General features: G+C 28.6%; 1 protein-coding gene across 1 annotated transcript; it reads left to right on the top strand.

Annotated features, from left to right (window-relative positions):
* Positions 1-4093: 4093 nt before the first annotated feature.
* On the top strand, positions 4094-12041 carry LOC104647586 (serine carboxypeptidase-like 13). Its single transcript, XM_010323194.4, has 14 exons — positions 4094-4359; positions 5700-5845; positions 6376-6452; positions 6936-7058; positions 7312-7414; positions 7505-7542; positions 7796-7897; positions 9023-9109; positions 9208-9342; positions 10129-10200; positions 10291-10406; positions 10498-10611; positions 10722-10767; positions 11777-12041. The coding sequence occupies exons 1-14, from the start codon at positions 4238-4240 to the stop codon at positions 11858-11860; spliced, it is 1365 nt and encodes a 454-aa protein (XP_010321496.1). The 5' UTR covers positions 4094-4237; the 3' UTR covers positions 11861-12041.
* The last annotated feature ends 1554 nt before the right edge of the window (positions 12042-13595 follow it).

Below are 13595 nucleotides of genomic sequence, written 5' to 3' on the forward strand. Positions count from 1 at the left end.
ATACACGTTTTAACCTAAAAATCTGTTCCTAGTTACACAAAAATTTAATAGAAAGGATAAGAATAATTACCTTGATATCTCGAGATAAAAATATCGTTGTTTCTCCACCTTTTTCTTTTTCTTTTCTTACGTGCGTATTTTTTTCCACAGATCGTTCCTATTTCTTTTTCTCATAAGCGTGTGCGGCTTCAACCCCATTTAGGGCACTTTGCCCTTTTTTTTTTATTATTTTATTATTATTTATTTATTTGATTTTATTTTTTTTATTTTTTTTTCTTTTTTTCATTATTCTTAGCAACAAAATAATCCTTTTATTAAATCTAAAAATTATGTCACTCATTCTTATAAGTCGTATAAATTATTTACAAAATCTACTAAAAAGGTTAATGTAATAATGCTGGTTAAAATTTCTAAAACGACTAAGAGGATCATTACATTTATGGGCATGAACGACTCGACTTGAGGGTCTAAATAACAATATGAAATTCATGTATATGATTTTTCTCATTTTCATACTTAATTCAGAAAAACTTAGCCCAAATCAATAGTTGATCTCAAAGGATTCACATTTGAACTCAAAGACTTTCTTGAACTCTACTCTTAGCTCTTTCTTGAATTTGAATTATGAATTATGAATTAAAGAGCTATGATTCATAATATGAAAGATCTCGATGATAATGTAGACTCAAGAATACATTTTCATCATTCTCATACTCACTTACTCGAGTCTTGAAACAAGTTATTAGAAATTAAAGAAGACTCCTCAAAAGAATCAAAGGGTCTTCCTAAAAAAGATTCGAAAGAACTCTCAAGACTTAACTCTTAGCTCTACCTTGAATTTGAATTATGAATTCAAGGTTATTATTTGTGGTAGGAAAGATATCGTTATGATTAAATGAGTTTTAGATAGTTAATCATGATGAGTGATCAAGAAAACACTGTATGGGAGTAAGTCTGCGAGACAAATATACATTTTAATATTTAATCACAAAATAATAAATTTAAAATTAAAATATTGAGCCCGTCAACGAGTAATACGACAAGACAATTGATATCCTTGATTCTAAGGCTAAAAAATTAAAATATAAATTTGGGGGGTATTAACTTACATGTACAAAAGAAATTGGTGAAAAAAACTGGAGAAAGTTTGCCTATATCGTCATTCCTTTTCCCAAGAACGAAGTTACAGAATAATGAGAGGTTTTGACACTTTTCTAATAAAAGATCCGACTAAACCTGTAATAGCAGCTTGCATGAGATAAAAACTTGAAATTCTCCCCTAAAGCCTCCATTTCGCAACATACCCTCAAATCTTAACGTTCTAAAATAATTCTTTCATGCCAAATTTGATATTAGAAATTTTACGCACTCAAATTTACTTTCGAGAAAGCCTTATGAGCTTCTTAATGTCTTAGCTAAAATGTAATGACCCGCTAGCTAGGTCGTTTTGAGAACTAGGTCTTTTCGAAAAATTCGAAGAAGTAATTTAAACTATTTGATAACTAGGAGTACTTAGTTGATACATATATCTATATTATAATTAATATACTTGAATAGTAATTGGGTCAAATTCATTATTTTTTTTAATAACCCTTACCATTTGACTATATAATTTAAGCAAACCAATTAGGTTATTTTAGAAGAAGAAAAAAAAATAAAGGTTAGAAACTACCTGGAGACGAGAGGGACCAAACGGCTGCGGAGAACATTGATTTCCAGGTAAACCAATCCAAATTAATTAATGTTTATATATAATTGTATGGTGCACTTGTAGTAATATAATAAAATAAGATTTTTGGAGGTGATTAAATTGTAGGGTAGTCACTGTAATGTATATTTTATTTAACTTCAAAGTGACATAGGGTTGATTGGGGTAATGACGACCAATGATTGCTTAATCATTGGATACATTGGATTTCTCATGCATTTACATGCATAATTCTTTAAAAAGTTAGACATTTGACAGTATACATTTGAAGAAAAGGAAAAAAAAAACGTGGTCTTGGCATTATCGTATTCTTTGATTCTCTTTATTAATTCTTATTTGTATTTATTTTATCAAATTATGATACTAGTTTTTGATATATTGAGATAGGTAATTAATTATTAGGTGTATATTATATGATTTAACATTGAATTCTAGGATATTTGGAGAGGTTAAAGATAAGTTCTTGACTTGAAATTTAGTAAGTACGATAATTTTGGCATACAAATTATATCAAGATTTGGAGCTTGATTAGAAGTATGAGTGAATTTTAGGGTCTATGATAGGCACATAATAATATGAATGTCTACAAACTCGCTTACTTATGAATATTGCATCACTGGTAGATCGTGAATATTCCGAAACTTTGCAAAAAGGGAAGGAACTATCTTGAAGATTCGCGTCACGAATTCGGTCCTTGATGTATGCTAAAACTTTTTAGACTTGTTGAAGGACGTTTTCCTAATTAAAGATAAAAAAAATGAAATAGACAATGGGTAAGGGCGAAAGATGGGGGTCTCGTATCAATGGTGTGACGGGCATTGGTACGAGTACCAGTATTATAAAAGGAAAAATTTCTACTATAGAATGTGGATTGAAATTTGAAAATGTCAAAGCATATGGGTTTTAACTGATGTATTATTGACTTGAAATCCTTGTGTGATTGTGTTTTCTTTGTTACACCCGTATAGTTGTGATTATTGAGGTGATTATGTTGATACTTGATTGATTGAGGTGCATCATCATCCCCTTATTTGAAATAATATTGTGTACGTGCATTGACATGAGATTGAGTATAAGTTGGGCACGTGGAGATCGTCCGTATTGGGGATGGTGATATGTTAAGATTGTAATTTGGGCACGTGAAGACCATCCTTGCGGAAATTGTTAATTTTATGATTGTGCGTTAAGATCGTCCGAACAGACACGTGGAGATCGTCCGTGTCGGTATATGGACCTCGCGAGTCCCCCATGGGTCATAAACTCTCGATGTACTTCCGAGGAGTATCATGTATATACGGTTGAGAAAATACTGGATATTCTGAGACATATCATTCATGACATCATATTGCATTGCATTTCATCACATCCTTCATTCTCGAGGATTATGTGTTTTTATTTGATGGTTGGAATTCTCTTAATGTTTGATTTTCTCTACTTGATAAAACTTGACTGGCGAGTGAATATTAGACTTGTATAATTAAAGAATTAATTTTTCTTATATAAACACCCGTCACTACTTCTTCGTTGTCGGTCAATGAGATATACTGGGTGCACGTGGTTTCGTACTCATACTACACTTGTTGCACTCTTTGTGGTGCAGATTCGTTTCCGGGTACGAGCGCATCTCGTGGAGCATTTTGAGTCCGAGCTTGGAGTGTCTTGGAGTTGTGGTGAGCTGCTTGTCTGTTCCGTGGCCCACACCTCCCTCTATCTTTTAATTATTCTGTTATTTAGTATTCCGACAAGATATCCCTTATGTTAGATTTGTCATTTTAGTTTCAGACTTGCATCGTATTTTAGAAGCTCTTGTACTTAAGACACCAGTTCTTGGGTGATATATTTTTTTTTAGCTTTCGCATTTCGTACTTATAAGAAACTCAATATTGGAGATTCTTGCTAAGTGTTAGTCTTTTTACTCATTTGTTGATTTAGTTGGGTTAATATATTGGGTTGACTTACCTATTGGTTGGGAACATAAGTGCCATCACGACTTGCAAATTTGGATCTTGACATAAAAGAAAAATCAGCCCATGCTTTTAGACATTATCACCGATCCTTTTTCAAATTACCCTATACCTCACCTTACTTAAAATTTTAAAAATCACTATCCAAAAAATTGCATATAAAAATCGAATTACTCAACCTAATTCATTGTGAAGTCTGGATAATTAAACTAAAAAAATGTTATGATACATCGACTTCTGTAATAACCTTATTAAGAAATCAATAATGTTTATGTAGCCTCACATGATCACGATATTTTAGGACCAATTAATAATGCCCCTCTATAATATAGTATAGTATATGCACAAAGGCAGCCATTAATTAAATTATTTATTAGCAAAATTGAGACCCATAAAGTTCAGTACCACTTGTCTTGTAATATATGTATATATATACCAAGGAAATTTATTTCTTGTCCAGTCAAATCCACCATATGTATTCGAGAGGGAGAGGCTAAAATAAATTAAAGATACGATTCAATATTTTCCATTCTCAACTAGAGAGAAAAAAAAGAAATACTCGAAGATGAAATGTTCACTTTACGTTGTTTTGATAATTTTTGTATATCCACTTTTTGTTCTCGCTGGTTCACCTGTCAAGTATCTTCCTGGATTTGAAGGACCTCTTCCATTTCAACTTGAAACCGGGTAATTTTAATTTATTATTTTCTTTATTTATTTTTATTTATTCAGGGTATATTCTAAAAAACAAGATATATATTCACATTTAACGTATCGAAGTAAATATTAATTATCTATTTTCTAAATTATGAATAATAATAATATTCATGTCAATTGAAAATGTACGAATAAAAGTAAATTTATAAAGTATTTCATTCACTAATCTTTCAGTTATAAGAGGCAAAATATTATTTCCTCAATAGCTTTTGTATTTAACATGAAAAAATTTTTGTTTTGTTTTTTGTTTTTTGTTTTTAAGATACTTTTAAATTATTTTGTTATTATTATTATTATTATTATTATTAATAATAATAATAATAATAATAATAATAATAATAATAATAATGTTTGATTGTAACTAGAAAAAATAAAATATCTAGTCTTGGTTTCTCCATTGACAGGTTGACTTAGATGATAAAAATATGAATAAAATATTGAATCATTTCTTGATTTTCGAGTTAAACATTTATTTTAATGTAATAAAAAAGTAAAAATAAACAAAATATTTATGACATGCTTACTAAAATGTATTCTTTAAGCTTCCTCATTAATTTGCCGAAGCAAGATCAAGATCACCACTACTTCTAAAATAGTTTACAGCATACTTATTTTTCTCATATTTATATTTAATGGATCTACTGTCAATACATAGGGTTACTTTATTACAAAATATTTCAATTTTGTCTAATTTATATATATTTTTTGAATTTTAAAATATAAATAAATTTATTTTTTATTATAAATTTTTTATACAACTTTGAATAATTTAGTACTCCATAATTTTTCCCAAAAGTGCATCATCCAACTTTATTAGTATTAGGAAGATATGGAGGATATGATTTATGGTATTTAATGACCATAGTGTTGTAGAAGACGAACAAAATATTAAATTTGTATTATTAAATTTAAAAAGTTAATATTCTTCCATTTAACAACAGTAATATATTAGAAATATTTGTTCAATTTAAAAAATTAAGAGATAGTTTATATTTTAGATTAATTTTACCTGGCTATTATTATTTATCATCTACCATATTTCTCAAAACATTAAATTTAATAAAATAAAAAAATAATATAGTGGTATTACTCCTATTATTTCTTATTTCTTAAAAAGTATGTCAAATCAGTTATGAACAACTATTATTGAACAAAAAAAGTATCATACCCCTGTTATTTTTTTAATCATTTCAAGGTAGGTATAATATGAGCTCATTTTTTTATATATATTCTATTATGTTACAATTTCTTTTTGATAATGCAAGAAACATGATTTTATTATATTGATGATTCTTAAATTAATTAATCAGGTATATAGGGGTAGGTGAAGCAAATGAGGTGCAACTCTTCTATTATTTCATAAAGTCACAATCTAATTATAAAATCGATCCACTTGTTTATTGGTTTACGGGAGGTCCTGGTTGCTCTCCATTGAGTGCCATTCTATATGAATTAGGTAAGTTATTCATTTAACTTGTCTTTATATCATAATGCCTTTGAATTTGAGAATTTTTATAGTCATATAAGTTTTCATTATTTGTTTTGTATTTCTTTTACATGATTAGATATATATATATATATATCTAAGTGTATCTTTCTCAATATACTACAGAAAAACTATTAATTAATGATAAAATGCATCTCGTTTGATCTGCATGTAGCTGAAAATTAAATACGTAGGAGAGTGGCAAGCGAGATTAAAGAAAGACGAGCGAGATTAGGGAAACACGAGCAAAATTTGTTATGTATTTTCAAATACATGTATTTAGCGTATCTAACGTATTTGAACCTATCAAAATCAGATAAGATACATAATATTGAAAAACCAGAGTGTATCTAAGTAATTAACTCTTAAACTAGGTAAGTTTGACTTTTTTAGTATCTATATTAATTAAAATACAATCACATAATTTTAGATGAAAAAAGTGTGTATATATATATTATATATATTATTTATTTTTTAAATTTTCTAGCTAAAATTTGCAGGACCTATAACAGTGGATATTAGAGCTTATAATGGGAGCTTGCCAACGTTGTCTTTAAATCCATATGCATACACAAAGGTTAGAAAGAATAAATACATTGTAATAATGTTTTTTTTCTTTTTATTTGCAGATAAATTTAATATTACGACTCATTAGGATAATCAAAATAAAATTTAAATAGGCTGTTTAATGGTATTTTCCCAATTGATTAGTGACATATACAAACCACTTTTCATTAAAGTACGCTTAAAAAGAAAATTACTTTTGACACAAAATAACTTTTAATAATGCCTAACTTTCAAAATTTGTTTTTTCTTATAAAATTACTTTATGTCAAAAGTGATATCCAAAAAATACTTTGGAAAATAAAAGTCATTGTTTGACTAATCAATTTGAAGTTTATATTTATCAAAATTAGAATAGTATTTTAATTTATGCTCGATCAATAATCTAAAAAGTATGTTTAATATTTTTTTTTATAAACACCTTTAATTTTGAAAAATAAATACTTTTAACTTTTCAAAAACTTCGAAAACTAATTAATAGGTGGTTAAATTATAGGTGGCAAACATGATTTTTGTAGATTTGCCAGTAGGGAGTGGATTCTCCTATGCAACAACACAAAAAGCAATTTACTCAGATGATTTACAAGCAGCTGATCATGCTTATGAATTTATTCGTAAGGTAAGTCGAAAGTCATTATCGACGATCGTGGTGGGATAGATAAAAAAATATTATTCTTAATTTAATTAGAGAACAGCACAAATTTAAATTAGTCAAAATTCTAATATGGATACTGAATATCCAGCGGAAAAAACAACTTCGAAATGTCATTGTTGTTATTTTATTTGTGCATAATTATCATAACGTGTTTATATAAAATTCTAAAATCTATTTTTTTAATTTACTATTTTATTTAAAAAATTATATTTTGCAGTGGTTAATTGAGCATAAAGAATATCTCAATAATCCTTTTTATGTTGGTGGAGACTCCTATAGTGGAATTACAGTTCCAATTGTTACTCAAGTCATATCAAATGGTAATAAATAAATAGTTTCTTTATTATTATTATAATATATAGTTTTTCTCTTATAGAAAAAAAATATATATTGTAAATTATGCAATGCAGGTAATGATATGGGAATCAAGCCATGGATCAACCTTAAGGTTGGTGATCATACATATATTTTTTTTTTAAGTTTTGTCAAATTTAAATATATGTACATTTTGATGGAAATTAGTTAAATCAAGCTATCTCATTTTTAATGATTTAGTTATACTGAGTGATGTTAAATATATATCTTTCCGTGATATATTAAAAATAACAATTATAAATAAAAAAATATTTTTAAAGTAATAGATAAACAAAAATAAATATAAATTATTTTACGTATTTATGTGACATCAATAGAATTTACAGGGATACATTATTGGGAATCCAGTAACATCTACTGATCCAGATTACAAGTATAAGGTGCCTTTTGCTCATGGAATGGGCCTAATTCCTAACGAACTATACGAGGTATATATAATTATCGTACTCGCTCTATTATTATGTATTAAAAATAAATTATATATGAAATATATGTATTATAAATATATTAAAATAGGTTATACTAATTTTTAATTAAAAATATCGCATTATATATTAAAAATGAATTAAATGTATAACTAGATGTATCACACTATATATAAAGTTAATTTTGTATCCAATATATAAATGTATTATAAGTGTCTGGAAAATGTATTAGGCTTGTTTTGGTAAAAAAAACGTTGCACTATTATATCAAAAGTGAATTATACATGCCATATAAATGTATTATAATTTTTATTTATCTCCGATATAAAATGTTTGGGTTTCTCCTTAAAATTATATAATTATAAATGGTAAATATTTTCTAAACATGATATATTTGGATAAGTTACCCTTTTCTTTTTGAAAATTATTTATCTTTAATTAATTATCACAAAAAGTGAATAAAGTATATTTTCTTATGAAAAAAAGGGGAAAAATACACAAATTGAACTCGGCAGGTAAGTATTTACCCAAATTGGACTCAACCCAACGTGTTTATATTGATTGGTCTCATGATCCAAAATTTTTACCCGATGTCTCATATTTTATTCACCGAAACACTGCTTCTTCATCCTTGATACCATTATATATATATATATATATATATATATATATATACACACACAGAGTTATGGTATCTACCACTAATTGAACAATCTTTTCACTTAATCTCTGTATACTCTAATGGTATCAATCAATAATTGAACAGCCTTTTCACTGAAATACTACATGTTTTTTAATATTATCAAAATATGTAGATATTTTAATAATATCAAGAAGTAATTGAGTAGTGTTTTCACCGAAGCACTGCTTTTTTCTATTTGATACAAAGCATATATAAATATTAATGGTATCAAGTACTAAAAACAAATTAATAATTAAACAGGAAGATATGAAAGTCAGGAGACAACCGTTTGTAAATAATTTTCATTTTGGATACAAATGTTATTTCCCAAAAAAATTGCTTAGCTTGGGGTGGTATCACAAAAATGACTTTGTTTAATGAGTAGTGACTTTTATTTTTATTTTATAGAGAAATAATTAATTAAGTGGGCTTAATTTCTTAAACAGTCATTTGTGACTAATTGTGGAAGAGATTACAGCCCTAATGATTCAACCAACCAACTTTGTTCGAGGGACATACGTACTTTTGATTGGGTTAGCTCTCATTCATTTTTTAAATATTATTTTGAATGAGTAATTTTGAATTTTGATAGCCAAGTTAATAATTAAGAGAAATTAATATATTAATGCAGTTGATTAAGGATATTTATCAATATCATATCCTAGAGTCCCCTTGTGAACTTGTATCACATGATTCAAGAAGATCGTTGGCAGGGAATGTTCAAAAGCTCAAAAATCTATCATCATTTTTTGGAATGAAATGTCGAGTAAGTTTTTTATTATTTTTAAGATTTACTTTAATTTGGATTTTAATATTTGAGATTTAATTCGATTTTTTCTATGGGTCAAGGTTTAGACTTAGGGTTCTAGTCCAAAGTGGAGCTAAAATTTTCAATAAGGGGGTTCAAAGTCTGAAAAAATTAGACACATGATGTAGTCAAGGAAATTCACATCTACTATATATACCTAAAAAGTTATTTTAATCATGTATAAATTATATGATTTTCCGCAGTAGGAGGTTCCGATAAATCCCTAATGGTAAGGTGGCTCTGCCACTGGTGTCAAGTCCTGAACCGAGGCCAAAGTCGAGTCTCAAGTTAAGTTTCAAGTTTTGGGTCAAAGTCAGGTCTTGAGTCTCAATTGGTTACAGGGTTAGGTCTTGAATTCTAGGTCAAATTGAGTCTTAAGCCCCAACTCATGGTCGCACCTAGGATCTCAAGTACCAGGTCTCGATCGAGTTTGGGTCTCTAGTCTCATGTTCCTAATCATACTCAGCTCTCGAGTCTCAGGTCGGATCGAGTCTCGAGTATTGAATCAGGGTCCAATCTCGAGTTCCAAGTCAAAGTTGGTTCTCAAGTTTTGGGACAAGTCAATGCCGGATATTGACTTTTTAATCAAATTTAGCCCAAAAATAGTATTGGAGAATAAAATTGAAAAATTTTAAATATATCAATAAAAATGAAACTTTTTCTCGTTATTCAATTTATCGTTAAAAGAAAATCAGGATAAACACTTAATAATTTAGTTTGCTTCCTTTGTAATTCTTTCTTTAGGAAGAATGGCACGAACTCTCTGTGATTTGGGCCAACGATAAAGTTGTACAAGACGCTCTACATGTTCGAAAGGTATGATATTTCAAATATAAAATAATATTTTCTTTAAAACTAAACCTAGATAATTTTTACTAAAATACAAAAAATCAAACTCTTCAAAAGACTAGTATGGCATGGGAGAGATGCAGGAGCAACTTGTCTTTTGGATTAATTATCAACAATAGTGTATCATATCATGCAAATCTTAGTCGTAAAGGCTTTAGATCTCTTATTTACAGGTATTTATTAAACTATATATTATAATTTATTATGGTCAATAAATTATTTTACTCGGTAAATATTTTTTATGTATAATTTTTTTTTGAATAGTGGTGATCATGACATGGTTGTGCCATTTAGTTCAACACAATTATGGATTAAATCACTAAAGTATTCAATTATTGATGATTGGAAACCATGGGTTGTTGATGGTCAAGTTGCAGGGTGAGTTCCTTATAACTTAAATATTTCTTCAATTATATATGTATATTATAATGTTAAGAAAAAGAGGTAAACATAAATAAAATTAATTTAAGTTTTATTATTGCATATAGTTATACAAGAAGTTATTCCAACCAAATGACGTTTGCCACGGTCAAGGTAAGACTAATTAACTTCATCATTAACTTGTGATTAAGTTATTCACGACTTATAAAAATTTCATGAGTTTAGGAGCTAATTCTTTAGATATATTTTAGTTTGCTATATTACAAATTTTATCAAATTTTATTGCGTCCAAATATATATTTCTGAATACATGCAATAATCAAAATTATGTGTAATTTGCTCTAGATTCATTATATCTAAGTGGATTCACTAGTATCTAGGATACAAATAAATACAGTACAATTATACATATCTTGAATTACATGCAGTGGCTGATCTAGGATTTTTAATAAGAGGGTTCAAAATTAAAAAAAAAGTAAACATACAAACTAATAGAAAGGGGTTCGACATCTACCGTATATACATAAAAAATAATTTTAACGATGTATAAATAGTAAGATTTTTTGCCGAAGGCGAACCTCCTTACACAGTGCTGAATCCGCCCCAACTTACACGCATAATCAAAATGATGTGTAATTTGCTCTAGATTCATTATGTTTAAGTGAATTCACATGTATCTACGATATAGATAAATAACATCTAGTTATACATATCTCGGGTTACATGCATAGTCAAAATTATGTTTAATTTGCTCTAGATTCAATATATCTAAGTGGGGTTGCATGCATAATAAAAATTATGTATAATTTGCTCTAAATTCATTATATCTAAGTGGATTTACATGTATTTAGGATACAAAAACAAATATCATGCCATTGTTATGTATTTGATATCCCAAATACATATCAATCATGTGTATTTGATATCTCGTGTGTATCTAGAGTGATTCTATGTATCTAAGATACATGAACAAATCTCGATCGCTTCTTTCTCTTTGTTTCAATGAATTTGATAGCAAAAATCATATATCTATGTGTATTTGACTTAAAATCTCATATAAACATTAACTAGTTATATAAAATATAATTATTTCAAATTATATGAAAAACTGAATTATTATTATTATTATTATTATGTGCCTGAAACATATATTTGAATTCAGGGAGGAGGGCATACGGCCCCTGAGTGGAAACGTGTGGAATGTCTTGAAATGTTAAAGCGTTGGTTATCCCATGTATCACTCTAAATAATTTTTTATCATTTTAAATAAAACTCTTTTTGAGTCCAAAAATTATTTTTATAGGATTTTAGTTACATATTATAGTAGTATGATTGTCATTGCTTAATTTAGTTGGCTATGCTAGGCTGATGGCATATTTTTCAAGATATCCTATCAAGGTTAGATATAGAAATAATTATTCTCTCCATCTTATTTTATATGATATTATTTTTTCTATTAGTTTAAAAAAAAGTCACGTTTTCTTATATGACAAGTATTTAAAAATATAATTCTTCTTTTATCTTTATTGGTTCTACTTAATTTTAAAGAAGTACTCCAATATATTTATGAGGATAGAAAAAAGTGAGTCTACTTTTTTACTTCTTCAAAGGATAATTTGATAAATTTTTTAAAGTCTTAATGTATTTCTTAAATTTCGTGTCCGGTCAAATATTACCATATAAAATAGGACGAAGAAAATACATATTTTGATATGAAAGAACATTTATAGCAAAAAGAGAAACTTTTTAATAGAATTATTTTCTTATTTTTGTACTCCTATTTTTAACTGCTAATAACTACTAATGCAGTTTATATATATATATATTCTATGATTGTTGAAAAAACATGAAGAATAATTTTGTGATAATAAGGAATAATTGTCACGACCCAAATCGAGCCGCGAGTGGCACCCACACTTACCCTCCTATGTGAGCGAACCAACCAATCCAAACCCCAACATTTTAACCATAATAGACAGAATACAATGCGGAAGACTTAAAACTCATTAATAAAAATAGATTAATAACTTCTAAAACTCAAACACTTGTTATTATCCCCAAACTCTGGAAGTCATCATCACAAGAACATCTATCCTTAAATTACTAAAGCTAAGAGTATCTAAGAAAAAAACATAAATAATGGCTAGTCTATGCCAGAACTTCAATGCATCAAGACATGAAGAAGAAGATCCAGTCCAAGCTAGAAGCTTTAGCTCACCCTGAAATCTGGTGTGACGAAGACTGACTAGAGTTGCAGTTGAGTTGAAGATGACGGTACGTTTGCTGCACTCCACAAATAACAAAGAAAAACAATTACAAGTAGGGGTTAGTACAACCACAAGTACTGAGTAGATATCATCGGCCAACTCAAAATAGAAAACAGTATATATCAGATAATAACATAAAATCAACCATATTCTTCAACAGGTGAAAGCAACAAGTTCACAAATCATGTGTAACCACATCAAACACACCTATGAGAACTCAAGTCTCCACACCATACTCATTTGGGATATAGGTTCTTTTCATTCGAATTTATTAACATAATTTCAAGATTCATTATCTTTATTCCTCTTGTGTCGGTACGTGACACTCCGCTCCCCTACTACTATGTGCCGGAACGTGACACTCTGATCCCCTAATTCTACGTGTCGGTTCGTGACACCCGATCCCCTAATTCTACGTGTCGGTTCGTGACACCCGATCCCCTAATTCTACGTGTCGGTTCGTGACACCCGATCCCCTAATTCTACGTGTCGATTCGTGACACCCGATCCCCTAATTCTACTTGTCGGTTCGTGACACCCGCTCCACTAATCTCATTCTATTAATTCATCAAGCCTTCTTTTATACCAAGACATCATCAATCTCATTACTTTAGTTCATCAAGCCTTCTCTTATACCAAGGCATCATCAACCTCATTACTTTAGTTCGTCAAGCCTTCTTTTATACCAAGGCATCATTATTAACAAGGTAAATT

Source organism: Solanum lycopersicum, chromosome 5 (genome assembly GCF_036512215.1).
Source record: "Solanum lycopersicum chromosome 5, SLM_r2.1".
In the NCBI taxonomy this organism is placed as follows: domain Eukaryota; kingdom Viridiplantae; phylum Streptophyta; class Magnoliopsida; order Solanales; family Solanaceae; genus Solanum; species Solanum lycopersicum.